The following is a 26,248-nucleotide window of genomic DNA, read 5'->3' as shown; positions in this document are numbered from 1 at the left end:
ATTACCTTGAAAATAAAAGCCTTATATTTTAATATTTAAAAAAAGCACGACGCAGGTAATAACTAGCTTATTCCCACAATAATAAAATTACTAATTAATAACGTACCGTAAACATAATTAACTGTTTAACTAGTTTAATCAACTATTAATATCAATTATTATTAATTACAATTTAAACATTGACAGAAAACTATAACTTAAACTTTTGTTGTCATCCTTATTTATTAATCACATGCATTATTGGTGCATACTTAAAATAGTAATATTGAAGGAAGAATCCTTTCTTGAGTTTAAGTTGAAAGTAGTTTAGTTTAGTGAGTCACCATCACCAGAGATTTAAAAGAGCCTTGTGTGAAACTGTTGAGTAAATATTGAATGAAGGGGTGTGTGAAAGGAGAGTGGAACAACAAGATAATGTAAGTAAAGTAAAGAGGACAATGATCAGTGTTTCACACATTATTTTTATTCATATGCTTATTTAGATTCAAGCAAGTTAAGCCTCAATAAGCATTTACTGTAATATTTATTATGTTCCATCCATCACTGGGTAACAGTAAAAAAAACAACAACAAAAAAACAGACAGATCTCCATTACAGGTTCATCTAGGCTCAACAGTCACTCAGCAAAACAAAACGATGAAGAACAAGTGCTGAACATGCATCTAAAACAAATAAATAGTGACAATAATTCAAGTGGTACAACTGAACTGTTAAGGGAGATTATCACAATTAATCCCCATGCTTTCATATTGTTATGAGCCTGTTTCAAGCTATAGAATCACATTCAACTCAGGTTCTACAAGACGACAGGCTTGTTTGAAAAGTAACATATGTTGTACAGATCACACCTTAATAAGGCAAAATACTGGTAATACCAGAGCTATAATCACAGTCATCAACTTACTTTGGAGTATGGTTATGTGAAGAATTATTAGGTCTGGAATCATACAATTGAGAAAAAAGTCAGAATTCTCAAAGGTTATTCGGGGGGAAAAAGTGAAAGTATAACAACTTTTTAACAGTAACAATGATTTTCCTAAAACAATTTTATTTATTTTACGACGTGGCACTAATCTTTCTCCATACTAAGCCAAAACTGAATTATAAAAGAAAAAAAATATACAACAAAATAGTTGACAATGACAGAGTGAAACTGTGTCCCAGTATGACAGTGAGTGTGTGTTAGTCACTGGCATAGTCCTCAATGATCAGGTCCTCCTCCTCCAACAGGCCATGGCTTGTAGTGGGCTGGGGCTGACTGGCAGGCAGACCCTCCTCAACCCCCCCCAGACCCTCCGCAACCCCAGCCGGACCCTCCTCTTCCTCCTCGCTGTCTTTTTCCAGCTGGGCTGGCTCTTTGTCTGTCAGAGCCTCCAGTTTTAATCTACACACACACACACACACACACACACACACACACACACACACACACACACACACACACACACACACACACACACACACACACACACACACACACACACACACACACACACAAATGTCAAGTCCAACAACACAGCCAATTCAAATGACAACAACACAACAAATGATATATCCAGCTACAAAAAAGCCAGAAAGTCGCAAGTTAGAACGAAAGTACAAAGAGTCGTTCCTATTGAGATGATACACCACCTCGTCTTTGGTCTAAACTGGACTTTACGCCTCTGCGAAGTTGAATCAGGCTCCTCCAATCAAAGCATCTAATATTTGATTATTGATGTCCCTGGTTTGGATTCTGGCTGTGGTCCTAGTTATCTCATTTCTCCCTCTTCACACTGTATACTCCATCAGTACAGACTGATGCTGTAAAGGCTGCTTGGATCTTTTGGATTGCAGACTCTGGGCTCACCCACAGACACTTGAATCCAACTGCATTATGGTAGAAGAGAAAATGTGTACTGTACCTGCCGGGGTACCTCCTCAGTGGCATCTGACCCACATCCTGGATAAAAGCTATCTGAGCTGGGAGACACAGTGAAGCACAGAGCACTTCTGTTAGAAATCCTCAGAAACGTTATCAACAGACAAACTCTTCTCACGATCTTCTAACAGGAATAAAGATTTAAGGGTCATAAAAGCACATTAATTACCTTTGTTCACATTCAGAAATGACATTCCTCAGCAGTGTTTTACAGTACTGGCTAGGCCTTTTTTTTTTTTTTTACGTTTCTTTGTTTAACCACAATGAATTGCTATCATTAGCTAAGGTCTTAAGAGGTATGACTGTTGATGGTAGTTGTTGATTTTGTTTAGATATGCCAAATTGTAATTATATAAGTGATTATTGGTCGGACTGTTGAGCTAAAGCTATGCTAGTTGTTGGCACTGACCCTATACATGTTCATAGCAACAAAAATGAAAAGGGGGGGGGGGGGATGCAGATAAACAATGCCTCTTTATTATACAGGTAATAAAGAGGCGTGGTTTACTTCATAGACTGTGTACCTGTATTATTACATTATCTGGGTCACATGACAGTGATATAACCAAAAGATGTATCCTGGAATTCATTCAAAAATGATTATATTTTAAAGTAATCAATAAATATTTTTTAATTTGACTGAAAGAGACAATTATATTGTTAATCGCAATTATTTCTGAGACAATTAATTGTACAGCAAAACTTGGAATTGTTACAGCTTTAGTACTGACAGCACCATAGATCAAAATGACTCAATGTCAAATGTCACCTCAAAATACAACAACAACTATTTGTAAGGAATTAAATAAAGGCAAGACCTAAAGGCCTGACAAAGTTAGGCCGGCTACACACTGCCTGCGTGGCGTGGGCGTGTCAGCTGCGTGCAGCCAGCGTGTAGCCGGCGTTAGGCTTTGTTATATTGCTTAGGTGTCCAGTGGCTGATACTTGTGGCATGCAGCTGTGACAACTTTACTGTCAGGAAACCCAGACCTGCCAAATGTTATGAGTACAACCCACCCCCGCGCGCGCGCACCCGATAGCCCACCGCCAATGTACGCGTTGCCCACCCACCAGTGAGAAACCTATGACATAGCTAACACCATAATACATAATATACACATGGCGTGTGCAATCTGAAAATGTAGGTGGAGAGGGGGGTGATTATGACAAGCTAGTTCATATTCCTGCATATTGTTACAAATATTATGAATTACGTTACACATACACAAATTATGATGTCAAGGTCATTATTTATGTTCATAAATTCAATTAGGCTAAAAAATAGCCTAACTGTTCCCTTTATCTTACGTTAATCAGCACCTGGCCTGTCTAAAACATTCTAGTTTTCTAGCCATTCCACCACTTTTCTAACTGCCCCCAACTAATGGGAAGGATGGCTAGCCTATTGACACTATGAACATGTTTTTCTTATCATCCTTTTATTTTTAATATCATTATGTTTCGGGGGGTGGGTGGGGAGTATTTGCAAGAGTGCATGGCTTGTAGCCTGGAGACCTCCTGTCTCATGCTCCTCCCGTCTCATGCCTGGGCCTGTCCAACGCTAAATTCAGATGTTCAGAATAGCCTACGGAATCGCAAATTATTTTCTAAATTAAGTCACAGATAAGTTAGTGAGCGTGGGAGGCATGAGACGGGAGGTCTGCAGGCTGCAGCCATACCCGACTCAGTATTTGAGTGTGGGACTGTGTTCGTTACCTGTTGTCCCTTCGTGACTGATATCGATGTCGGTCTTGCACACGGTGCAGAACGCGTGATGAGGTAGCCTGGACATGTGGAGGCAGGGCCATCTCTCCCGACAGCTGTCAAGAAATCGCTGTGGTTTCCAAACCTTTTTTTGAGGCGGTTCAGCCATGACATACAAGCCTACAGTTATCCGGCCAGCCTGGCTTGCTTGCTTGAGGCACTGAATTGAATTAAACGCGCAAAGCATTTGGCTAGGAGGGGCAGGTGGGCGGAGGGTTAAAATGCAGTGCTCTGATTGGCCCGATTGCTTACAAAGGGGCACAAACAGTGTCCCAGCCTGTGTGTGTGTGTGTGTGTGTGTGTGTGTGTCTGTGTGTGTGTGTGTGTGTTACCTTGGTTCCTCATAGGGTTGGTGAGTTGGGCCAGGTATGGCAGCAGTTCCGTCTGCAGGCTGACTGGTGTCAAACAGAAGCTCCTGAACAGCGACTGGGCAGCCAGGCAGTTCTCTCGGTGCTGAAGGAACAACATCAGAACAGTCTCAGTCTCATTACCGTCTTCAGTTATCTACCGCTGCTACATTCAACGTCTACTTCCACATGAGACACATTAGAGGAAGCTGATCTACAACACTGTCCAATTGTTTGGGGTGATCCATTCTAGGGCTGCAACTAACGATTATTTCATAGTCCATTAATCCGTCAATTATTTTCTTGATTAATCGATTAGTTGTTTGGTCTATAAAATGTCCAGAATCAGAGATTTCTTTTACTTTTTTTCATAAAAAAGAACTCAAACCAATTTATCAATTATCTAAATAGTTAAAAACTAATCAATTAAATTTATTAATCTTTGCAGCTCTAAACCATTCACATTCAAACTTTCTGATCTGAGGGATATTATAAATATTTAAAGAAGTTGTTAGTTGTCGCTTTCACACCTATAGTTCGGTGGACTCGGTGCGATTTGGGAACACGCTGCACTTTGTTAAGTGCACCAAACATTTAAACAAATGTCACGCAGTGGGAAACAATCCTCCTCTTAGAAATATGGAGCAACACCAAATGTATTGGTTTTCAATATGAGCAGCTGACAGACAGCGAGTGAATAAACTGTCTGCGCAACTCCTGATCATATATGACTTCACTATTTTAACAACTAAAACACAGCCACTAATATAATAATATATATAATATATATATATATATATACACACACACATATATATATATATATACACATATATATATATATATATACATATATATACATATATACATATATATATATATATATGTGTATGTATGTGTGTATATATATATATATATATATATATGTATATATATATGTATATGTGTGTATGTATGTGTGTATATATATACATATACACACACATATATATATATATATAATTATTTATTTTTTATATATATCTCTTGCTCATGAATCTCGCTTTAGTTTGTCAGTTACCCTTTTTATGCCGTTAAGTTTAAAAGACTGCATGTTTTTGTTCCAGACAACACAACTTTAAACCAGGCCTAAACATTAACCACAGCTAAGATCAGGACAGGACAATGGGTCTTACCTTTTTGTTGACCAGCAGCCAGTTGGGTTTGTGAAGTGGTCTGAAGCCAACAGAAACCTGCTGAGAGTTTGAGTGAAGGAGCCCCCTGGTGGCCACTGAAGACCCATAATGGCTCATGGTGCTGCGACTCTGAAAACAGAACAGAACAGCGCTTTATACAGATGCAACAGATTGTTGTTCACAGGGAATCCACCGTAGACCATATTGTTAACACCTAACCCTAATATCAATACTTGTCTAAATCCTCAAGGTTTCATTTCCGGGATTGCTCCGGTGTCACTGGAAATTCCGCAGGATGTCCTTATTTTCGGCCGGATGTCCGTCCCCTTCCTCTTTCTTTGTGTTGGTGTTCTAACCTCTGGTGGATTTGTGAGGACTATGGTTAACTGCTCCTCAGATCTCTGCAGGGTAAATCCAGACAGCTAGCTAGACTATCTGTCCAATCGGAGTTTTCTGTTGCACGACTAAAACTACTTTTGAACGTCCACATGTTCCACCAAAACAAGTTCCTTCCTGAGACTATTTAGCAGAGGCACCACGGCTCTGTCAGCTTAGCACCGCCCAAGAAGATTGTGATTGGTTTAAAGAAATGCCAATAAACCAGAACATGTTTTCCTCCCATCCGGGAATGCTGTGTGGACTAGCCAGACCTTCCTCCGCAGTGCTGTGGAGGAAGGTCTGGCAATGCGAGACTATATAAAAAAAAAAAAAAGACATTTAAGTCTCACTCTCTGCTAGAGCAGTCCTTGACTTAAGAAATTCTTAGTCGACTAGCACTCATTTGATTTTGTCAACGAATCGATTAGTTGATTTCATCAACAGATCTGTAAAACTGAGTTTCTCCACAAAGAATCATGCAAAAGCACCACTTTAAATCATGTGTGTACAAGAGATGCACTCAGACTATTTTTGGAAATAAATCATTCAGCATGAAAAAAGCATTAAAAAAAATGACTAATCCACTAAAGAAAGCTTAGTCGACTAAAACAAAAACAACTGATTAGTCAACTAATCCACTAAGAGGGGGCAGCCCAATCTCTACTACTTACATGTTTTTTGACAGTAGGACTACCTACTACACAGGAGAAAGGACTGGTGTCGTTAGAATTTTCCAGAGTTGTAAAGGCTTGTCTCATAGTATTATGAACCACTGGGCTGTAGTGTGTGATTAGCCTTCAACGTCTTCATTTCAAATGGGCTTCCTGGGTGTTACTTCATCATCTCACTGCCATCTTTCTTCAACATAATGCTATTTGCAGTATAAATGCTTCCTAACAGTCATGGTATCATCACTCATGGGACCAGTGATATGCTAAGTTAATGTGAAAACAATTCCTTATGCAAACAACAAGAACACTTTGGTTCAGATTTTACTGATCAAAGCATTCATATTACTATTTAATGTCTAGGGACAGACTGACCGTCCAATCAGAAGTGAGGAGGTCGGCGTCAGACAGATACTCGCTGGCTCGGTCCACGTCCTCCAACTGAGAGAAGAAGTCCACGTAGTTCTGGTGCAGATACAGGTTGAAGAACTCTCCAGACATGTGGGAACGCTCAACAACCAGCTGAACATAGACACACAGACAGTCAGGGTCTCAGTGATGACATTTGGCCATGCGGTTTGTTACTCGTTAAAGCTAAAAGAAAAGCGTGTGTGCACCTCAGGGTCTACAAGTAATGCTTCTCTGTGATGGTGAGACAGGTGAGATGGTAGACCAGGTCCAGTGTCACATTCAGCTGCTTCGGCACCTTCATGTTTCCCTCCTGTTAATGACAAACAACCAAGCATACACACTATTTGCCTCTGTGTCAGTTACAATTACTGAAATGCAGCTCATTGATGTGTTTTTATGGCACGATATTAGATTTGAATTGGTGTAAAATGTGAGAAAAGTGGTAGAGCGCGCGCCCATATATAGAATTCGACACAATTTGACGCAGTGCCCAAGGGTGCGATTCCAACCTGCGGCACTTTCTTGCATGTCATTCCCCCTCTCTCTTCCCTTTCATGTCTAAGCTGTCACAATAAAGGCCTAAATGCCAAAATAAAAATCTAAAAAAAAAAAGAAAATTCTGCAGCCACAGATTCCATGTGGCCCTGGATATATGCGACTCACGTTTGCAGTGCAGGATCTTCCCCAGTGCTCTGAACAGGAACAGAGAAGCATCTTTCCCTCCAATAGCCTGCTCCTCATCCTGCTCCTTTGTCAGTTTGGACTTCTTCTTCCGCTGGTTTGTTCTGGAAACAGCTTTGCCCAGCGAAGTTTGCCTGTCCTTCACCCTCCCCAGCCCTTTTTCCAATGACGTGTCTGGAAAAGTAACAATGATGATAGAAGATATTTGATGTCAGGTGATGACACAAGGGCAAGAATATTTGTTCTGAGGAAAGGCTGTGAGGTCATCTAAATCAAATGTCATGGTATGCATGTGTGCATGTGACTACCCCTGTGGTGTGGCCTGACCTGGGACGGAGGAGAACTGGAGGCTGTTGATGGCACTGCGAATATCTCCCGAGCTTCCTGAACACAGCGTCTCCAACACTGCCTGGTCTGGGACGCACATCCTCCCACAGCTCTGCTTGGAATCATGGGAAAAAAGACACTGTGTTAAAACACATAAGAACTCGTACCAATATGTGTAGTCAACTGCAAGGCTTCCTTTCACCTTTCCCGCCTCCAGGGTTGAAACTCGAGTCAGGACCTTCATCATCGTGGTTGGAGCCACCGGATTAAAACTGGAAACAGAGAACACACAAAACAAGTGTTGAAAGAAGTATTCAGATCCTTTACCTAAGTAAAAGTACTGATACCACACTGTAAAAATACTCTGTTACAAGTAAAAGTCCTGCATTGAAAATGTTACTTTAGTAAAAGTGTGTAAGTATCATCAGGAAAATGTAGTTGTTGTATTAAAACCTTGTAGAAAGAGTAAAGGACCAACCAGTTGTGTGTTTAATGGTCTGATCATCTCAGCTGGACTTGTAGCCGTTATATTGTTGGCTAGTTTACTTTAGAATAAAACATCAGATTTTTGTGTGCAGAATCTTAATGTGTAAAGTAACTAGTAACTAAAGCTGTAACAGATGAATGTAGTGGAGTAACTAAAGTAACTAGTAACTAAAGCTGTGAGTAAAAAGTACAATATTTCTCTCTGAAATGTAGCGGAGTAGAAGTAGAAAGTGGCATGAAAAGAAAAGACTCAAGTAAAGTACAAGTACCTCAAATGTGTACTTAAGGACAGTACTTGAGTAAATGTACTCAGTTACATTCCTCCACTGCACAAAACAGGTCAGCAGGATGATGAAGAGCTTTATTCAATGTTCTGTTAATCCACATTAGATTACTGAAAATTCTCAAATAAAGGCATGTATTCAAATAATGTCTAAGTCATATCAACGTGGACATATAAAGGCCAAACATTAAGAGGTGATAAAATGACCTGTACTATAAAGGCATACATGGTAAAGTCAGTATAATCTAAATCTAGATCTAAAAGCACTCATTCAATCAGTACAACAGTCATGTCATCCTCACCACTCTACTGCTAAGAGTTTCTGTTTACCTCAGAAACACTGTTTTCTTTTGCATATTGATTGCCATCACTTCATCACTTTGCAGGGGTTTTTTTTCCAAGATTTCCTGCAGATGTTTGACATTAAAAGCCTTTTTGAAATGGGAGGGCTTATGCCCTTTGAGCCACTGAACAGCTTTTAAATGTGCAAGATGTGCTGAGTTTCACTGACAGTAGCTTAACGGAGATAGAATAAAAGTAAAGTGAAAGCAGCTCTAAATAATAAGCAACTGAACAGAAACAGCATTTGAGAGTGGCGAGGATGATATGACTGTTGTTGTACTAATGAAATCATCCATTAGCTAAACCCGCTTATGCTCGAGGTTGGTGGGGGAGCTGGAGCCAATCCCAGCTGAGGTTGAGCGAGAGGTGTGGTACACCTGGACAGGTTGCCATTCAATCAGAGGCTGACACATAGAGACAGACAACCCCACACTCACAGGGAACTTAGAGAGTCCTCACCCACATGTCTTTGGACAGTGGGAGGAAACCAATGGAATTGTGTTGTGGAAGCGTTGAGTTTGCATAAACAGAAAAAGAAAACAGATCAATGTATAAAATAATATAAAATGGGGAATATTAGAAATATTGGCTCTCTGCAGTTGATAAAAATAAAGGTCCACAATCTGAAAATGTACTGTAAATGGAATTTATCAGCACATAGACTGTGACAGACCCACATTTCAGTACTGAGGGACGGATTCACTGGGAGGCCTTGGCGCTGGTTTTTAAGGCTTGAGTCACAGTTTGTGTGTCATTCGTGTGGGTCTGCAAAGTGTGCCTCGCTCTTCATTGCATATGCATTTGAGGGAGGATTGCGCAAATAATGAGATGAAACAGAAGATAATTATGTATTCCGCTGGATTGCATAATTTGTAACTGTCAGTTATGCAGGAAATGTTCTGGATTTTACACGAGCCCTGAGGGAGCTTGTGATGATTCAAAGAAACATGAATCAAATATTGTTTTTCCAACTAAAAAAATACATTTGCAAAATGTTTCTTAGTGAATCTGGCCATTAATATACAAGAACAGTCTTTCCTCCTCAGCCCACGGCTGGGACTGAACTGCTCTCTGGGCTCTAATGTGGGTTTCCAATAGGGCTGCAAAATATATTGTTTTTTTATCGTTATTGTGATATCAACTGGCGCCATAAGCACATCGCTAAAGACTGCAACATTTCGCAAAAGACACTGAAATTTTTAGTTAGTTGAAATAAAATATGAGACAAAAACTGCACTTTAAACGTTTTTTTTTTAACTCAACAAGCAATTTGATGTATTTCAGCAGAATACTGAAAGCAGCAGAACTAAGTACACTTTAATATCTGTTTAATTATCGCAAGTTACATCATTATTGCCATATTCAACAACGTTATCGCATATTTTCATCATATCGTGTAGCCCTAGTTTCCATGAAACCACTTGGAACCTGATGCTGCTGATGCCCAGCTCCTCTTGGATCTCTCGGGGGAAAAGAAAGCGCGAGCTGCTGTCTCCACTCAGACTGTCGGACACTATGAACACCAGGGGACATCGACCCGTCTTCACAAAGCGCCTGGAAGACACACAGCAGGACACGGCCTCACATAGAGCAGGGAAATACACAGGTCACACAGATTAGACAGAACTAATTCATGGACACATACATAATTAATAGAAATGTTCCGATACCAGTATCGAAAAAAACCTTGGATACCGTCAGAAATGCTGCGGTATCAGCGTGTACTGGAGTTTATGCAGCGATCTGATACCACAGAATTTAGCCTAGAAAAAAAATGTACTTAAAGTAGTTTATTTATGTTCTTTTGCCATTTTGAGGATAATAAATGAAAGCATTCATTGTTTGGGTTTGTTCATGTTTCACAAAAAGTTTAACCTGAGCCAGACCGACAACAAAGCTAGAAATCATATCTCATCCATACAGGGATGGTAACATAAAACATATGACACATTCAGACGCACGTTCAGGTATCGGAATCAGTATCAGGACAGAAGAAAATGGTATCGGACCATCTCTAATAATTAGTACTGAATACACTCAATAAGCACCCTATGTAGAAAGGCTTTCATCAGGCCCACCAGTTCCTAATGCTGACGACAAAATGTATCTTAACAACAGCAAGAAAGGTTCCAAGACTAGGGCTGGGTATCGTTCAAACATTTCCGATACCGGTACCAATACCAATACCGTGACTTCAATATCAGTTGCTAAACTTTTTTCGATATCAATTTTATAAAACAAAAATAAATTACAACATTACAGCACATTGATGTGTTCCAGCTCCGACTACGTGAGCCGTCTCTGTGTAACGTCGAATAGACAGCCAATAACAGATTAGATCTTGGTAGAAGCATGCTGCATGCTGATTGGATGACTGACGCTGATGAAATTTACTGCTCAAGGTATTGAAATTGGGTATTAAATGATGAGGCATTTTTCGTTACTCGATACTTTAGAGGCAATTAGTCGGTGCCTAAGAAATATCAAATTCGGGAGCCAGCCCTATCCAAGGCTTACTATCATTCTCTTTTACACAAAAACTGGAGACACTAAAAGCTTCAAAGTTAAACCAGTAGTGCTGGTACAGGTCACTATGCTTCCATCTTTAACATAGGGGCTTCAAAGCTTTGAGTCATTGTAGCAACAGAACTTTTCCTGGTTCTCTGTGTAAAAGCAAGAAAGCAAATGTACAGGAAAACTGTGATCTCACCTCAGGATATCATGCAGGCTGCCAGGCTGCCTGTAGAACTGGTTTGGGAAATCCTGAGGAGGAACAAGTGATGCTCGAGTGTTAACTCAGGTAGGTTTCTAAATCAATCTAAACAAATCAGCTTTAGACCAATGTATCAGTTATCAGACAATAGTATAATGGGCAGAAGAGAAGTTAATACACAACATTAGGTAAGAAAATAATGCATTCTGACAACTGTCGTGGAAACACTCTCTATATATGTACAGTATAATTAAATACAGAGGAGTATGTCAATGAGATGAATCTTTGAAAAAGTAGAAGAGACAAGCCTATTTCCAATTTCTTGGCACCTAATAGTGGGTTTAAAAGTGACTTTCTGCTTTAATGAACCAACCGTTCATTAATCATGTATTAATCATAAGTGGTTCTCCTAATTATTCCAGAAGCAACTTCATCTGCTGCAACAGGCCCAGCTGCACACTCTGGACTGGACCGTATCTGGATTTTCTAATGTGTTTGTGGAAGAACAAGACATCACTTTCTGTTTCGGTTTAGGCCTTGTTCTTTAAAGCTATTGAAAACGTAGGCTCTGCAAATGCGTACTGATGTGTGTAGTTAAGTATAAATAAAGCTACAAGGACAGGACTCCAATTTGATAGAAGTTATTGCCACGCAACGTTTTTGTAACTGCCAGTGCACATGCTGAGGAAGGGCGCTGCCTGAAACGCCAGTTATCTACTATCAAATTGGAGTGCTCTCCTAGTAGCTTGATTTATGATTATTCACTTTTAGGATCCCGCACCCAGCCTTCAAAGCTCAAAGTATCTATGTGAGTCAGTCCCATTTTGTATGTAGTTATGTCACAGGTTGTGTGTAAATGCTGACATATGTTTCAGACCACAGCAGGAGAATACACATCTGCAAATGTCTGCATCCAACTATGTTAGTTTTGAATAGTTATTTGAAACATTAGATCAAGCTTCCTACAGCTGTTAATGAGTCCTGAGTAGCTGGAGCCAAATAAGGGACATGCAATTAACACTTAAAACCGATGTGATGTCTTACTGCCCAAATCTAATCGCACTGCTAGATATGGTATATTCATTACTTCAGACAGCCTGCCGTTTTTTGGGAATACCTTTGATGCACATGAAAGTGCAACCCACTGTTCCACCTAATAGTTTTAAGGGCTGTAATAGACCATGGGTATCCAATCAGAGAGACAAAAAGACTTCAATGATGGACAAATGTCCTCTGGGCACACGGCTGCAGATGAAAGACAGCTGGTACAGAAAAAAAGATGCTAGGGCTGAACGATGAATCGTTTTCAAATCCAAATCGCGATTTGAAAGAATGTGATTAGCTAATCGTGAATCAAATATGAATGTTTAGTTAAATGTTTGGTGTAACCATTGGTTTAACATTTTTTATTCCTCTTTTTATTATTATATTTACTGTTTAATCATGAGATAACTGCTGGAATAATGGTACATTTCACAGATTGTTTCCAGAAACGTCCTATTATCAGTGGATGTTTCATGTAATTTGTATAACTTTATTTAACATGATGGTAGAAGGTGCCAGATGTAGATGCTGCTGTTGAACTGAGTCAGATCACACATTTCAGTTTACAGGAAAGTCCTGATATCTTTTATTGGAATTGTTTTATTATTATTATAACTTTAGCTTTTGTGATACATGTTCGGTTTGACTGTTCAATGTTCTACGCTTATTAAAAGAAAAACTTATTACTGGCAGTTCATATCCATGTTCTCATCCTAGTAGAAGAATATAGAGCAGTTTAGATGGTGTCTAATGTTATAATGCTCCATGACATGTTTTATCTGTCACACAGTGAATATTCAACTTTAGCGAAACTAAAGAAATCGCAAACCAGATTGTAATATCTGGCAGAAAAATCGCAATTTTTTCCCAAATCATTCAGCCCAAAAAGATGCCATATGGTTTTAGCTTCAGTGAACGTAAATCTGTCGCAGTACTGTCTTACAACATTTGAGGCTTTAAGAGGAACACGGGTAATTGGTTCACCACGCAAAACATAACTATGCCATACAATATGAGGAGAAGAAAAAAAGGTATAGAAACTTACACAGTTGAACATAGCACATGTCACAGGTACATCTAAGAAAATACAGGATCAGTGGCTTCAGTTGAAGGTGTAGTACATACCTCCACCAGGATGAGCTTTCTGTCTGTAGTTCCTCCATCGCCCACCATCTTCAGGCAGTTGTACTTGTTAGCTCTGAGGAGGAAGTCCTGGAACTGGGTGAACTGGGAGCTGCAGGGGAAGCCATTCATCCTCCATTCTGACAACAGACGGAGAATTAGAGACATGGGTGGAGGAGCCTGTATACTGACACAGGATACACACATATCACACTGCAACTGTTAGCCTGCATTCACCCAAAACATCCATACATTCCCATTTACAAACAGTGAGTTGACAAAATATTAGAAACACCTTTCAATATAAAGCAAAACCAATACATCAGCACTAACTCTCTGACACAGTCTCAACAAAACAATTTTCTTTTTTCAATATTTCTGGTCACTTAGGGGCAGTTTTTTCCATCCAAAAAGTAATTCTCTTTAATATTAATGCTAACAACATCGTGCTAATTCTTAGTTTGACAGTAGGGATGCACGATATGATGAAAATATCTAATTATAGTGCGATTTATGTGAGGATTTGTACCAATCAAAAGATGTTTTCTGTATTCTGTAGGATAGGATTTGTAGGCCGGGACGTCTCTGCAGCACCACAATACTTCATTCAGAATGGTTTGACACATACAGTATTTTGCCTTTAACAAACATTACCCCACCCTGTGATTTGGATATTGCACTAGTCCATCTTGCGATTTCGATATAGTTGCGATAATTGTGCAGCCCTATTTGACAGTGACACTGATAGGAATGAGGCAGGTAGGACAGTAAAGCTAGGGTTCCTCCTCACCATGCTGGCTGCTGCTGTATGGCTCCATGTTGGAGGGGTTGGTCCACTCCTGAGCCCTGAGGCCCAGCTCTCGAGACAAAACCTGGACTGTGGCAGTCTTTCCACAGCCTGATGGTCCCGTCAGCAGCAAGATACCACCCTGTAGATGACAACAGCCAAGCCCAAACTGGACCTTCAGCTTCACTTAAAAGGTGCTCTAAGCGATGTTGGGTGACGTTACTTCTTGTTGACGTTCAAAGTATTTTCAAACAAAACGAAGACTAGCTCGCTCCTCCCTCCTCCTCATCCCGTCCCCTCCCTTCTGTGCTTCAGCGCACTAACCCCTCCCAGTTTGCTGTATGTGACAAAACATGTTGTAGCCTAAAAAACGTGTGACATCGCTTAGAGCACCTTAAAGACTAGAGCTAAGTGATATTGAGAAAATCAAATATCGATAACGATATTTTTGACCAAATACATGGATGTCGATATTGCGGTGATATTGTAGGGTTGACGGTGCTTTCACAAAATATTAACATAATGAGAGTTTTAAGTTTTATGATAAATAATCACCAATAACGTGGATACAATGACTAAGTGGTTAAAGGCAAATAATAGAACATCTGGTAAGTCTGCTAAGTTCAGAAAATGACATGACTTTACTGTAATACAGCCTTTAAAACCAGGAAAAGACAACACTTGTGTCATATCACGATATCTAAAATTTAAGACATTATCTAGCCTCATATATCGATGTCGATATATTGCCCAGCCGTACTTAAGACCTTCACAGACAACATTTTAATAGTTTAAGATACAAGATCAGCTGTTGATATATCTTGGTCTCCAGATAGGACCCGTTACATGACTTAAGGTAACCCCCAGGTCAGTTAAATTTAAGACTTTTTAATAAAAAAACATTTACAACGAAATTTAATACCAACTTCATGAACATGCTGGCAAGAGTATGTAAGATATAATGGAATATCAGAAAGGATTTAGGCTATTCAAATAACTGTTTATCAAGTACTTGAACTTAATATAACATTTTATTGTAGTACTCAATACATACATGCTTTGTGCCGAAACAATGACGGAGTTATTTCATCTTATGAAAGGACAATACAAGTGTAGTAGAAATGTAGACTTTCTAAAGAAATGTAAGACTTTTAAGGCGGGTACCCTGGGACTGACACTCCTGCCAGCAAAGCTAGTTTTCCACTAGTTACTGATATTTGCTTGTTTAAGCGTGATTTATGGTCCTGCGGAGGCTCCACGCAGAGCTTTCCCCGAAGCCTACGTAAGGAGCCTGAGGTTTATACTAGTGCGTTGGTGTGTGATCTCTTTAAGAGAAGAGCAGGGCCAGCGTGTGTGTGTGTGTGTGTGTGTGTGGAGCGAGTAGTGACTCTAGAGTCATAGTGGGAGAAACTTATTTTTTGAGAGGTGCACGTCAGGCAACAGCGTAGGGTCCATGTCTCTACGTACCTCCGTACGTAGTCTATATCCTTTGCGTTCCACTTACGGGATTGCTCCAGTGCTGCAGGAAATTCTGCCGGATTCATGTCTTTTCCATTTCCTTCCTCTTTTATTTGTGTTGGCGTTCTAACCTCTGGTGGATTTGTGAGGACTATGGTTAACTGCTCCTCAGATCTCTGCAGGGTAAATCCAGACAGCTAGCTAGACTATCTGTCCAATCGGAGTTTTCTCTCTCAAGACTATTTTGCAGCGGCTCTGTGCAGAGCTTAGCACCGCCCAAGACTATTGTGATTGGTTTGAAGAAATGCCAATAAACCAGAGCACGATTTCCTCCCATCCCTGAATGCTGCGTGGGGTAGCCAGACCCTCCTCCAGAGCGCTTTAGAAGAGGGTCTGGCAAAGCCAGACTACTACGTACGTAACCACGGCATATATTTAACACAGAGGTATAAATCACCAGAGGTATAGTTTATCAGGAAAGAAGTGGGTGTGTTGGTATTTATATCACTAAATAAAATGGTCAGAACAGCTCCTCACAGACAACGCAAGGAGACAAGGTTTATTTACTGAAATCATGAAACTTCTATTACCTTTGATGCGTTTGAGTGAACTCTCATCCAGTTCTCCACTTCCTCTATCTTCTTCTTGTGGACAGCTAGATCAGCCTAGACAAACACACACGGGGGGGGGGGAAACAAGAAGGTTCACTGATTTTCAAGAAATGTACCGTATCAAGACATTTATGAATAGTATGATTGAAAATTACATAGGACGTGATGGAAAATATTAATCATATCGACCACCAATTTGAAGACTTTGTTTATTTATGCTTATTTATATATTGAGGCCTGATATTGCAAATAAATTGCCAATGTGAAATTTGTTTAGAAGTTTTGATAAAAACAATAATACTCTGATATGGATAAATCTCCATGGAGACGAGTGAAGTCATAAGTAACGTCTGCCGGTGGCTCAGAGCCCTCACTGCTTTGATGTGATAACAGACACATACAGTACGACGGCCGGGGGGGGGGGGACCAGCTGTTGGCTGTATCCATATGGGTTCATGCGCTGGATCTCACTTGATTATATTTGATAGTAGGGCTGCACGATATATCATTTTTTTATTGTCATGGCGATATCAACTTGCATAATATACATATCCCGAAAGACACTCAGAGAATTTTTGTTAGTTGAAAGAAAATATGAGTAGAAAACTGCACTTTCTGCACTGTCATTATTTTTTAGTGGTGCCTTTTATATTTAATTCAATGTTCAATTTATTCAATAAAAGAATGTTAGAAATGATTTCCTTTTATTTGTTTTAAATTAAACAAGCAGCGTGTTCTATTTTAGCAGAATACTGAAAGCAGCAGAAATGCAGAACTAACTAGTAAGTAAGTAATAACATCACCGCGATATTCTACAACGTTATCACATATCACATATTTTCCTTGTATTGTGCAGTCCTATTTGATAGCTCCCCGCTCCTCGGCTGAACCGGAAGTTGTTCTGTCCCTCCTCGGTCTCAAAGCTCTTATTTCTGCCCTGAGAACAGAGGAGTGAGCATCGAGGAGGGATCATCCAGGAGGGCTTTCTGAGGAGCTATAGGCGAGGACACAGAGAGCAGCCTTGAGCCTAGAGAGAAGCCATGCAGCTGAAGGAGTTGCTAACTCCACCCAAACAGCTGACAAATTCATGTGAAGCTTCAGAGGACAGGATGCCTCATCCCTCTAAATCACATTTCCTTGTTTCCTCTCTCCTCCTATGATTTCCTTGCGTCTCTCCCGTGCCTCCTCGGTGGGACGGACTAAGACGCGAGGAAGGGAGGCAAGTGGAGGAGTCGGGGATACAATTTCAGAACCTGGGATGCAGGTATAAGCGATGATGCTGACCTGTGAACGGGGCGAGTGTCTGTCCACCCAGGACTCATCCTGGTCCCTCTGAGCCAGCTCTTTCAGCAGGTAGGACGTGTGAGGCTCCGAGCTGCCCACCTCTTTGGTCCTCTTCCTGGGCCTCTTCGGTTCAGCCTTGGGGCACAAAACCTGGCTGCCCTTTCTCCTTCTCGACGGAGCAAAGCTTTCCCCTGGCAAATCAGTGAAGGACGGATCCACCCAGCGGTTCAGCTATTATAAACAAACAAACAAAACATGGTATCAGAATTTTGGATAGTCATCATGGAAACATTAATTGGTCATGTGACAAGGGCTGGTAAGATTGGCAGAAACAAAAAAGATGTAAGATTCATATGTTGTTTATAATCACAGCCCAACTAAAAATGATTACTAGACAGAACCCGATGTTAAATGGGTGATAGAATGCAAAACCGATTTTACCTTGTCATAGCTGAATAACGACGGTGTTCGGTGGGTAAATAGGACATACATAGAAGCTCAAAATCCCATTGATACCCCTATCCTCTGCAAATCTCACATTTTGAAACTGACGCTGAAAACGGGCGAATGTCAACAAAGCTGGAAGCTGACGTCAGCATCCCAAATCCTAGTCTTTGTCACGACCCAACATTTGCATAGGCTACACCACTGACCTGAGGTCAGCTTAGTCTTCTGAATCTAGCTAGGTCATGCAGATCTCCACTATGTAGAGGTCAAATATGCGTTTACCAAAATTGATGGCTAATGGCAAATTTTGTCCCACTGAGATGTCGCAGGTTCAGCAGGAGCTCAGCAGGCTACAAGTGACGTCAGCAGGCTCGCCGCCTCGGCATGTCCTACTTCAGAACCCGCCGCTGTGAGCTAGCTGGCCTCCGCCACGGCGGGAAGCCCGCGGCGCTCCATACCTCGCAAAGTCACCGGTTCTGGGTTACTGGACTATGAAATGCCGTAGGCCTCTGATGGAGTCTATGGCCTGCAGCTAGCCGCAATTCATAGGATTGAAGGGACAGTAGCAGCTAACGAAATCTCTAATGTTCACACAAATGCATTAAATCAGATTTGTTTTATTGTTTTATTTGCTTTATAAGACCTTGGGGTAGATGTTATATAAATGGCGTGACAAAATTCAAACTAAATATACTCTAGTTATGCCGGCAGCTGGCAGCCAGCCAGCTCCGCGGAGCCCCGAGCCCCGGTAGTCCAGTAACTGAGAAACGGTGACTTTCACTGGGTATGGAGGTTTGCCGCTTTCTCGTCAGACTGTGTGGAGCTCCTAAAGTCCGACACGTCTTACTAAATTTGCAATTAGCCATCAATTTTCGTAAAACGGCCCATATTTGAGCTTTATATCGTTGATTTCTCGCTTTAAAAGTCTCAGAAGTGAATTTAATAACGAAATAGTCCGACAACCAATGTATACCTTTGCAGTGTCTGAAATATGAGACCTGCTGTCTCGTCTCCATTGTGTTTCTATGGGGTTCACTCAAACCAATCAGCACGCAGCTCATCTAAATATTCATGAGCAGACCATATTTGGAAGAAAAGCTCTTGTTCTAAATAGAGCCATATTCACAGGGTAGTTAAGGGCCTAATAAAATAGCATTCGGGCCATTTTCAGCCCAACCAATGTTACATCCCCTATTAGGAGACCTTAAGGAACAGTGTGAAATACCCTATATAACCATTCTATCACCCCTTTAAATATAATCTACAGGGGGAGGCAGGGGTCCTGGTGTGCTTAGTGAAGAGTTGATACCTTACTTTTTCTTTACAAACTGTACTAGCGTTGTATATTTACACTCATCCTATAGCTCAGTGGTTCTCAAATGAGGTCTGGGGTCCATGGCACTCTCTAAGGGGTCCATGAAAAGCTTTCAGATTCATTCAGTTAAATTATAATGACTTCATGGCTTCATAGTTCAATGAATGCTATTTTAATTCCTAAATCTATATAGATTACTTTCTAATCAAACAAATCTGTAACTATTACACTCTGCAAATATATTTAATACATGTCTTATATCTAATCAGTTCTCTTGTATTGTTCTTTAAGTATGACCCTCGAAGTGTAAATAAAATATGCTCCGTCAAATTATTCCCTGGGATATAATCTCTATCTCGTGAGGGTGTTTGGCTGAACAAAGATTGAGAACCTCTGCTATAGCTTATTGATGACATCTTGTTTCTGGAAATCTAACACACACACACACACACACACACACAAATGTCATCATGTACCGTTAGAGAACTCACTTTGCTTGAAACAGATTTATCTGCCACAGAAAGCTTGTCCATCCTTCCCCGCGGTGCTTCACATTGAGGGGAGCAGTTCAACGACCAACTGGGAACCTGAACAGCAGGGGGACAGTTAGTGATGATTTTAGATCCAACTAACCAGTGGTGGAATGTAACTAAGTACATTTACTCAAGTACTGTCCTTAAGTACAAATGTTGAGGTACTTGTACTTTTCTTGAGTCTTTTCTTTTCATGCCACTTTCTACTTCTACTCCACTACATTTCAGAGAGAAATATTGTACTTTTTACTCCACTACATTCCTCTGTTACAGCTTTAGTTACTTTAGTTACTTTAGTTACTCCACTACATTCCTCTGTTACAGCTTTAGTTACTAGTTACTTTACACATTAAGAAAAAAAAACACATGTAGTTTACAAATAGAATGTTTTATTATGAATTAAACTACCCAACCATATATAGGCCTACAACTGGTTTGATCGTTTCGTTTCTGAAATGTGAGGATTTTTCTGCATTAAGAATTAATTCTTTGAGTACGTTTTTCTGTTGATACTTACATAGTTTTAATTAAGTAACATTTTCAATGCAGGGCTTGTACTGGTATTTTTACAGTGTGGTATTAGTACTTTTACTTACAGTAAGTAATGGATCTGAATACGTCTTCCAACACTGCAGCTAACACAGGGCAGCACAGACACAACATAGTTCTCTCTATACTATATGACTATAACTAAAAGACAGGCTGGGTAGATATTTGAGGTTTCACATTATCTTTAGCTTAACTTCTTTTTTCCTTGTTATTGTGCTGCCAAACATATATAAATATATCCACACACCTCCCGTTAAGTGGCACATGTCTGCTAAAAGCACATTTTAGTCTTTGGATGGAATGGGTTAGCTAACGTAAACTAATGTTATGTTGAGCTAATAAAATGACATCTCTGTACTAACTTAACGTTACCTTGTTTGACCATTTGATGTGTGAGAAGCCCACACGGTGTTTCCGTCACTTTAAGCTTTTTGTTCGGGCGTGACGAGAACTAATTTGTAACTCAAAGAGGGAGTAGCGTCGATGTTACTAAAGTTGAAGCTGAAGGAGCTATGATGATGCAGTGAAGTTTACCTTTTTAAACTCCGGGGATTCAGATTGCCGCAAACGGATTGTCTATTGACGTAAAACTGACGTGAAGCCTCTCCGTTTACTGCAGTGTTTGTGGAAGTCTGCGAAGGCTGGCGAGTGTGGCGACGTGATAGCAAACATCTCGCTAGCTACCCAAAGTCTTCCATTTTGTCAGAGTCCTCTTTTTCAGGTTGGTTTCTTGACATTTAGCATAGAGACTAAATAGTGTGTCTAGAATGGCATGCAGAGATAATAAAGCACATTTTTGTCTTTCAGGTGGCCGTCATCAAGACACGTGTTGGCTGCTAGCAAGCTATGAAGATGAGGAAGCGTCCGAACGTCCTGTTAACAGGTGAGAGGTCTGTCAGCCAGACACCCGCGGGGCTACGGACCCGGCAGGTTAGGGTTAACTCTGGAGTGGTCTAGCTTGGACACGAGATTTGTTTTTAATGATGTAATATTCGACTCATTTTGATTTGCATCACGACCAGGTCATGTGTGGAGCATCAGCCCATGTCTAACCATCCATCAACTGTTAGATTGAGTCATTGGGCCTCATTCACCAAACATGTTCTCAAACCCCACTTAGGCAGTTTTCACGAAGATCCTGGCATTCACCAATGTTTTCTTATCTGGGATTTGTTCTTAGGTAAGAACAGAATCTACGCATCTCGAGAGCACTCTTACGCACAATTTAGAGTTGACATGTTTGCGCAAAATAGGTAGTTATACCGTTTTCGTCTGTTCTAATTTAATATTTCTCTCTTTTATAATGTAACTAATTATTCTCATAATTTTACACATAATTATATGGTTGGTTGTTTTAATAGCTACACATACACTACGCCTATATAAATAAACTTGCCTTGCTTTGCACTCAGTTCACATTATTATGTTAATGGCAACTTGCCATCCAATAATAATTGATTGATCCCCCTTCCAGTGGCCAGCATCTGTCTTCTATGTTTGAAATAATTTTTTTTGTCTCAGATTTCAGATCAAACCATTTCTTTTTTTACTTCATCAGTTCTGCGCCCTTCTCCAGATACAGCGTTGACTGCATGAGTAACTGCATTCCATGCATCGGTTTTATTTTTCATCAGAAAATCTGCTTATAAATATAGGAAATATAGCATAGGATATAACAACACAATGTAATTCTGCTAAATAAAACATCACATTCATTATTAGTTTCACTTGTTTTCATTTTAAACAAATTGTATCTGAATACAATACACATTTTCTATAAGCTCAGTCTGCTACGTTTTAAAAAAAACAATTCCAGTGCTGGTTCCATGGTATCAGAATTTTGGATAGTCGTCATGGAAACAATTGGTCATGTGACAAGGGCTGGGAAGATTGGCAGAACAGGCAGCCAGGTGACAGTACTCTGATCTGATGGAAATCACAATTGTCAGAGTAAAAGCATTCTTGCCAAATGGATGACCCATTGCCCCCCCCCCCCCCCCCTTCTAGCACCGCCCCTGCCTATCAAAGAGGGCAACACTGAATGTATACATTATAGAATCAAATCTGGGATGTTAATCCTGCTCTCTCCTACAGGAACCCCTGGTGTTGGAAAGACCACTTTGGGAAAGGAGCTGGCCCAGAGGACAGGGCTCACCTATGTCAACATAGGAGACCTGGCCCAGGAAGGTAAAACCCCTAACCAACTTTCACAACCAAATGAAACACAGATGGCAACGAGCACCTACAGGATGGAACATCCTTCATCCTTCTGTTGAATCTCAAATCCCAACCCTTATTGGCCATTGTCTTTGTGCTGCCGTAGCCGGCCCGGTTTTAACTCCATGGGTCGCTTTTAGACTTAGAATGGAAATAAAAGCAGATCCATTTCAGAGACACCCTGAGGCTGTTCTGATGATTTGGATTCTCTGATTTTTCTCTCTCCCCAGGACAACTTTATGATGGCTATGATGAAGAGTACCAGTGCCCAATTTTGGATGAGGACAGGGTGAGTTAAATTCCCTATGCAAGCTTTGAACCTGGTTAGGATCTGATCTGTACTGCACAACAGACCCAACTAAACATTCTTTTGGATATGATTAGAAACCCCTGCACCACTCGGCTCCCTTATTGCACGTCCTGGTTATCCTCACCCAGCTTGGATTCCTAATTTTCTTTCTTATCTGGTTCAACAGCAACATTAATCGCCCATGATGACATATTGAAGCTAGGGTCAGAATCTTATTCCTGCTGCATTAACCCTCTGACCCAGGCCAGCCACTCCAGACAGTAGAGCATTTAGTAACCTGAATATGTTGGACTACAGATACAAATCAGAAGTAGTAATGAGTCCTTTTCACTTGTTAACTGACTAAATAAAAGTGTACTCTACTTAAAAGTTTAGCACTTCTATATCTTTGAGGGACTAACAAGAGACATAAAAAAGTCTTTAAGCAGCAAAGGTCAAGATACCCTTAACTTTAGTCCTTAGTATCCTCCAAAAACACAATGTCCCATAATTCAACAAATGGCACCTTTTAACTAGACCCTCCTGGCAGGCTCCGTTGCTGTATGATATAGAGGCATCAGTATATCATAACTAGGGATGCAACGATTGTAGATTTTGTTGGTACGATTATAGTCTGAAAAATAATCAAGGTTTCACGATTATGACAATTATTATGCATTAATTTCACTGCTAATGTATAAAATGACATGAACACTCTAGATTGTAATGTTATGTATTGCTGCCTTTTGAAACAGTTTTGTGTGCCAGATTGAAATGGAGTGGAAACCACCTTTTGTAGCACTTGGGTAAACAGAACTTCACATGTTGGAGAGAGATGAAGGAGGAGGTGCTGTTTCCTTCCTCTGCCACAGACACATTATAGGCTAAATGCTCATGTTATTATTGGGGGCAGGCAGCTAATTCCCTCTGTGGTGTGATGAATTTGAAAATGCTCACTACAGATTGAATAGGGATGGTGGATGTCAAATGTAAATATTGTGACTTGTTGTGATGCTGCAGGTGGTGGATGAGCTGGATGAAAAGATGGTAGAAGGTGGTGCAATTGTTGACTATCATGGCTGTGACCTGTTCCCTGAACGCTGGTTCCACATCGTCTTTGTCCTCCGCACAGACAACACCCAACTGTACACACGGCTAGAGAGCAGGTAACTTCCACTTCATTTCTCATGTGTACTAAACCTCAACCAATGTCGACTCCTGTCCCACTGTGGAGCATCCAACTAGTGCCAGCAGGATTTCAGGTTTTAGTTTGCACCTTTTGACCCAATCAAACCTTTAGCACGTGCTAAGATCAAAAAGTGGCTAATGGTAAGAGTGCCAGTGTATTTGACGTGTACTTTGATTGGTTTGGCCCATGTCCCAGTCACTAACATGGAGGGGGTGGGCTTATGACCTGTACTGCAGCCAGCCACCAGGGGGCTACCCAGATGTTTTGACCCTAACTTTTACAGTCTTTGCATCAACCCCTGGTAGGGCTGTGCAATTAATCATAATGTAATCACTATTATGATTTTGGCTCCCAATGATCACAAAATCTGAATAATTGAGAAAAGATATTGTTAAAACTCTTAATTTGTCTTGGGTTGTGAATGGGAACAAAGTTCAAATGGGAAAAGCATTAAGGGAAATTTCACAGTTCAAGTATTTTGCACTGATGATTTAACTGTTTCACTGTTTTTTAAAATTCAATAATTGCAGCATCTTTCCAAAACTCAATCAGGAATCGTGTTGAATAATTGTGATTTCAATATTGACCAAAAATAATCATGATTTTTTTTCCCCTAATCGAGCGGCCCTAACCCCTGGTCTGTACAGGCACACTGAAATGCCCTTGACTGCTCTATACATCCCTGCCTAGTGCCTACCCCACCACTCTTGTTGTCTAACCCCTATGGTTAGTGTAGTTCTTAGCACAGTAGTTTCAGTTTGTCTCTGTGTGACTGCCAGGGGTTACGCAGGGAAGAAGCTGCAGGACAACGTGCAGTGTGAGATCTTCCAGACCATCTACGAGGAGGCCATGGAGGCCTACAGCGAGGAGATCGTCCACCAGTTGCCCAGCAACACTCCCGAGGACCTGGAGCGCAACCTGGAGCAGATAGTTCAGTGGATCGAGCAGTGGATGAAGGACCACAACTAGAAGCTGAACCCAGCCTGCTGCTGGCTTCCACTGGCAGGACTGTCAACAACAAGTGTTTTGGACAATTAATAAATGAATTTTGGTTATTTTCCAATCTGCATTTATTTTCCTAGATTTTGCCATAAAGAAGACTGGTGATATATCCAAAGACTAATCACTTTGTTCAGTGGCCTCTTTGACCTGTCTCTAGTTAGCAGGGAGTGCTGCTCGGCCAACCCTCTCTCAAATGGTTGGACTTTAAAAGGTAGATGTCCTCTTAAAAACAGAAACGCACCAGGACTTTGTGACACTAGTTATCTGATTACCCATCACATGATTTGTAACCAGTGCAAACTATTGTCAAGTCAAAGCACTCATGTGCTGCTGCATTCATGTCATATTTTTTATAAATAAATGATGAAACGGCATTGTCACCATGTCTCAGTCATAATAACAATAGTTAGAAGTAGACCTCAAACCCCACTGAGGATTGACAGAGGTCTTATATTAATGATGCACATTATTTACAGTACTTCTCTAAGTGTTAGAGTACGTTACAGCAGAAACACAAGAACATACTGGACAAAGCAAACGTTGGCAGTTATTTTTTTTTTTTTTTTTTTTTTTATATAATTGCAGATATTTGGGAACATGCACCACCAACTCCCATCATTTGAAATGATGATAGTGTGGGCCCAGCATTGTTAACCTGTCTTGTAGAGGGGCTGCGTGTGTGTCAGAATGAACGGTGTATACAGACAGATTGTGAATACAATCTGCTCAAGTGGGAATGATCTGTTTTTAATTCTACTATAATACTTAGTGAAATAAATAATCTGTTAATTCAAATATTTCTCTAAAGAGCAGCTGTTCTATTGTATCTTTTAAACAGGGTTTCTGTGTGGTCTTAACAAGTCTAAAATGTCTTTCTTAATATAATTGAATTTAAATTTGCTCAA

The 26,248-nt window shown here is 40.4% G+C and overlaps 2 protein-coding genes across 5 annotated transcripts; one reads left to right on the top strand and one right to left on the bottom strand.

Moving 5' to 3' along the window:
• Positions 1 to 441: 441 nt before the first annotated feature.
• rad17 (RAD17 checkpoint clamp loader component) lies at positions 442 to 21,253 on the bottom strand. Of its 3 annotated transcripts, none has more exons than XM_078249969.1 (17): positions 21,181 to 21,253; positions 20,056 to 20,151; positions 17,803 to 18,033; positions 16,498 to 16,572; positions 14,453 to 14,591; positions 13,666 to 13,802; positions 11,494 to 11,546; positions 10,212 to 10,337; positions 7,875 to 7,944; positions 7,673 to 7,787; positions 7,328 to 7,519; positions 6,871 to 6,974; positions 6,629 to 6,775; positions 5,208 to 5,336; positions 4,018 to 4,138; positions 1,905 to 1,962; positions 442 to 1,384 (listed from the first exon to the last, which is right to left on the bottom strand). In XM_078249969.1, exons 2-17 carry the CDS (start codon positions 20,095 to 20,097, stop codon positions 1,183 to 1,185), a joined length of 1,941 nt encoding a protein of 646 aa, XP_078106095.1. In that variant the 5' UTR covers positions 20,098 to 20,151; positions 21,181 to 21,253; the 3' UTR covers positions 442 to 1,182. The 3 variants fall into 3 exon arrangements, with proteins under 3 accessions (XP_078106095.1, XP_078106094.1, XP_078106096.1); XM_078249968.1 differs by lacking the exon at positions 21,181 to 21,253 and adding an exon at positions 21,019 to 21,174; XM_078249970.1 differs by lacking the exon at positions 21,181 to 21,253 and adding an exon at positions 21,019 to 21,174 and having other exon boundaries at positions 7,673 to 7,784.
• A 10-nt stretch (positions 21,254 to 21,263) lies between these two features.
• Positions 21,264 to 25,717, top strand: ak6 (adenylate kinase 6). Of its 2 annotated transcripts, XM_078249971.1 has the most exons (7): positions 21,264 to 21,367; positions 21,454 to 21,529; positions 21,767 to 21,826; positions 22,741 to 22,833; positions 23,094 to 23,152; positions 24,173 to 24,318; positions 25,121 to 25,717. In XM_078249971.1, the coding sequence occupies exons 2-7, from the start codon at positions 21,493 to 21,495 to the stop codon at positions 25,308 to 25,310; spliced, it is 585 nt and encodes a 194-aa protein (XP_078106097.1). In that variant the 5' UTR covers positions 21,264 to 21,367; positions 21,454 to 21,492; the 3' UTR covers positions 25,311 to 25,717. The 2 variants fall into 2 exon arrangements, with proteins under 2 accessions (XP_078106097.1, XP_078106098.1); XM_078249972.1 differs by lacking the exon at positions 21,767 to 21,826 and having other exon boundaries at positions 21,265 to 21,367.
• The last annotated feature ends 531 nt before the right edge of the window (positions 25,718 to 26,248 follow it).

Source organism: Sander vitreus, chromosome 5, assembly GCF_031162955.1.
Source record: "Sander vitreus isolate 19-12246 chromosome 5, sanVit1, whole genome shotgun sequence".
In the NCBI taxonomy this organism is placed as follows: domain Eukaryota; kingdom Metazoa; phylum Chordata; class Actinopteri; order Perciformes; family Percidae; genus Sander; species Sander vitreus.
The sequence above is the reverse complement of the archived record's forward strand: the minus strand, read 5'-3'. Positions and strand labels throughout refer to the sequence as shown.

Excerpts from the sequence above, each read along its gene's own strand:
- rad17 (XM_078249969.1), bottom strand. The coding sequence starts at position 20,097 with ATGGACAAGCTTTCTGTGGCAGATAAATCTGTTTCAAGCAAA. Across the intron at positions 14,592-16,497 it reads TTCACTCAAACGCATCAAAG|GGTGGTATCTTGCTGCTGAC; the intron begins GTAATAGAAGTT and ends TGTCATCTACAG. Across the intron at positions 7,788-7,874 it reads CAACCCTGGAGGCGGGAAAG|CAGAGCTGTGGGAGGATGTG; the intron begins GTGAAAGGAAGC and ends CATGATTCCAAG.
- ak6 (XM_078249971.1), top strand. The coding sequence starts at position 21,493 with ATGAAGATGAGGAAGCGTCCGAACGTCCTGTTAACAG. Across the intron at positions 21,827-22,740 it reads TATCTGGGATTTGTTCTTAG|GAACCCCTGGTGTTGGAAAG; the intron begins GTAAGAACAGAA and ends TCTCTCCTACAG. Across the intron at positions 23,153-24,172 it reads CAATTTTGGATGAGGACAGG|GTGGTGGATGAGCTGGATGA; the intron begins GTGAGTTAAATT and ends GTGATGCTGCAG.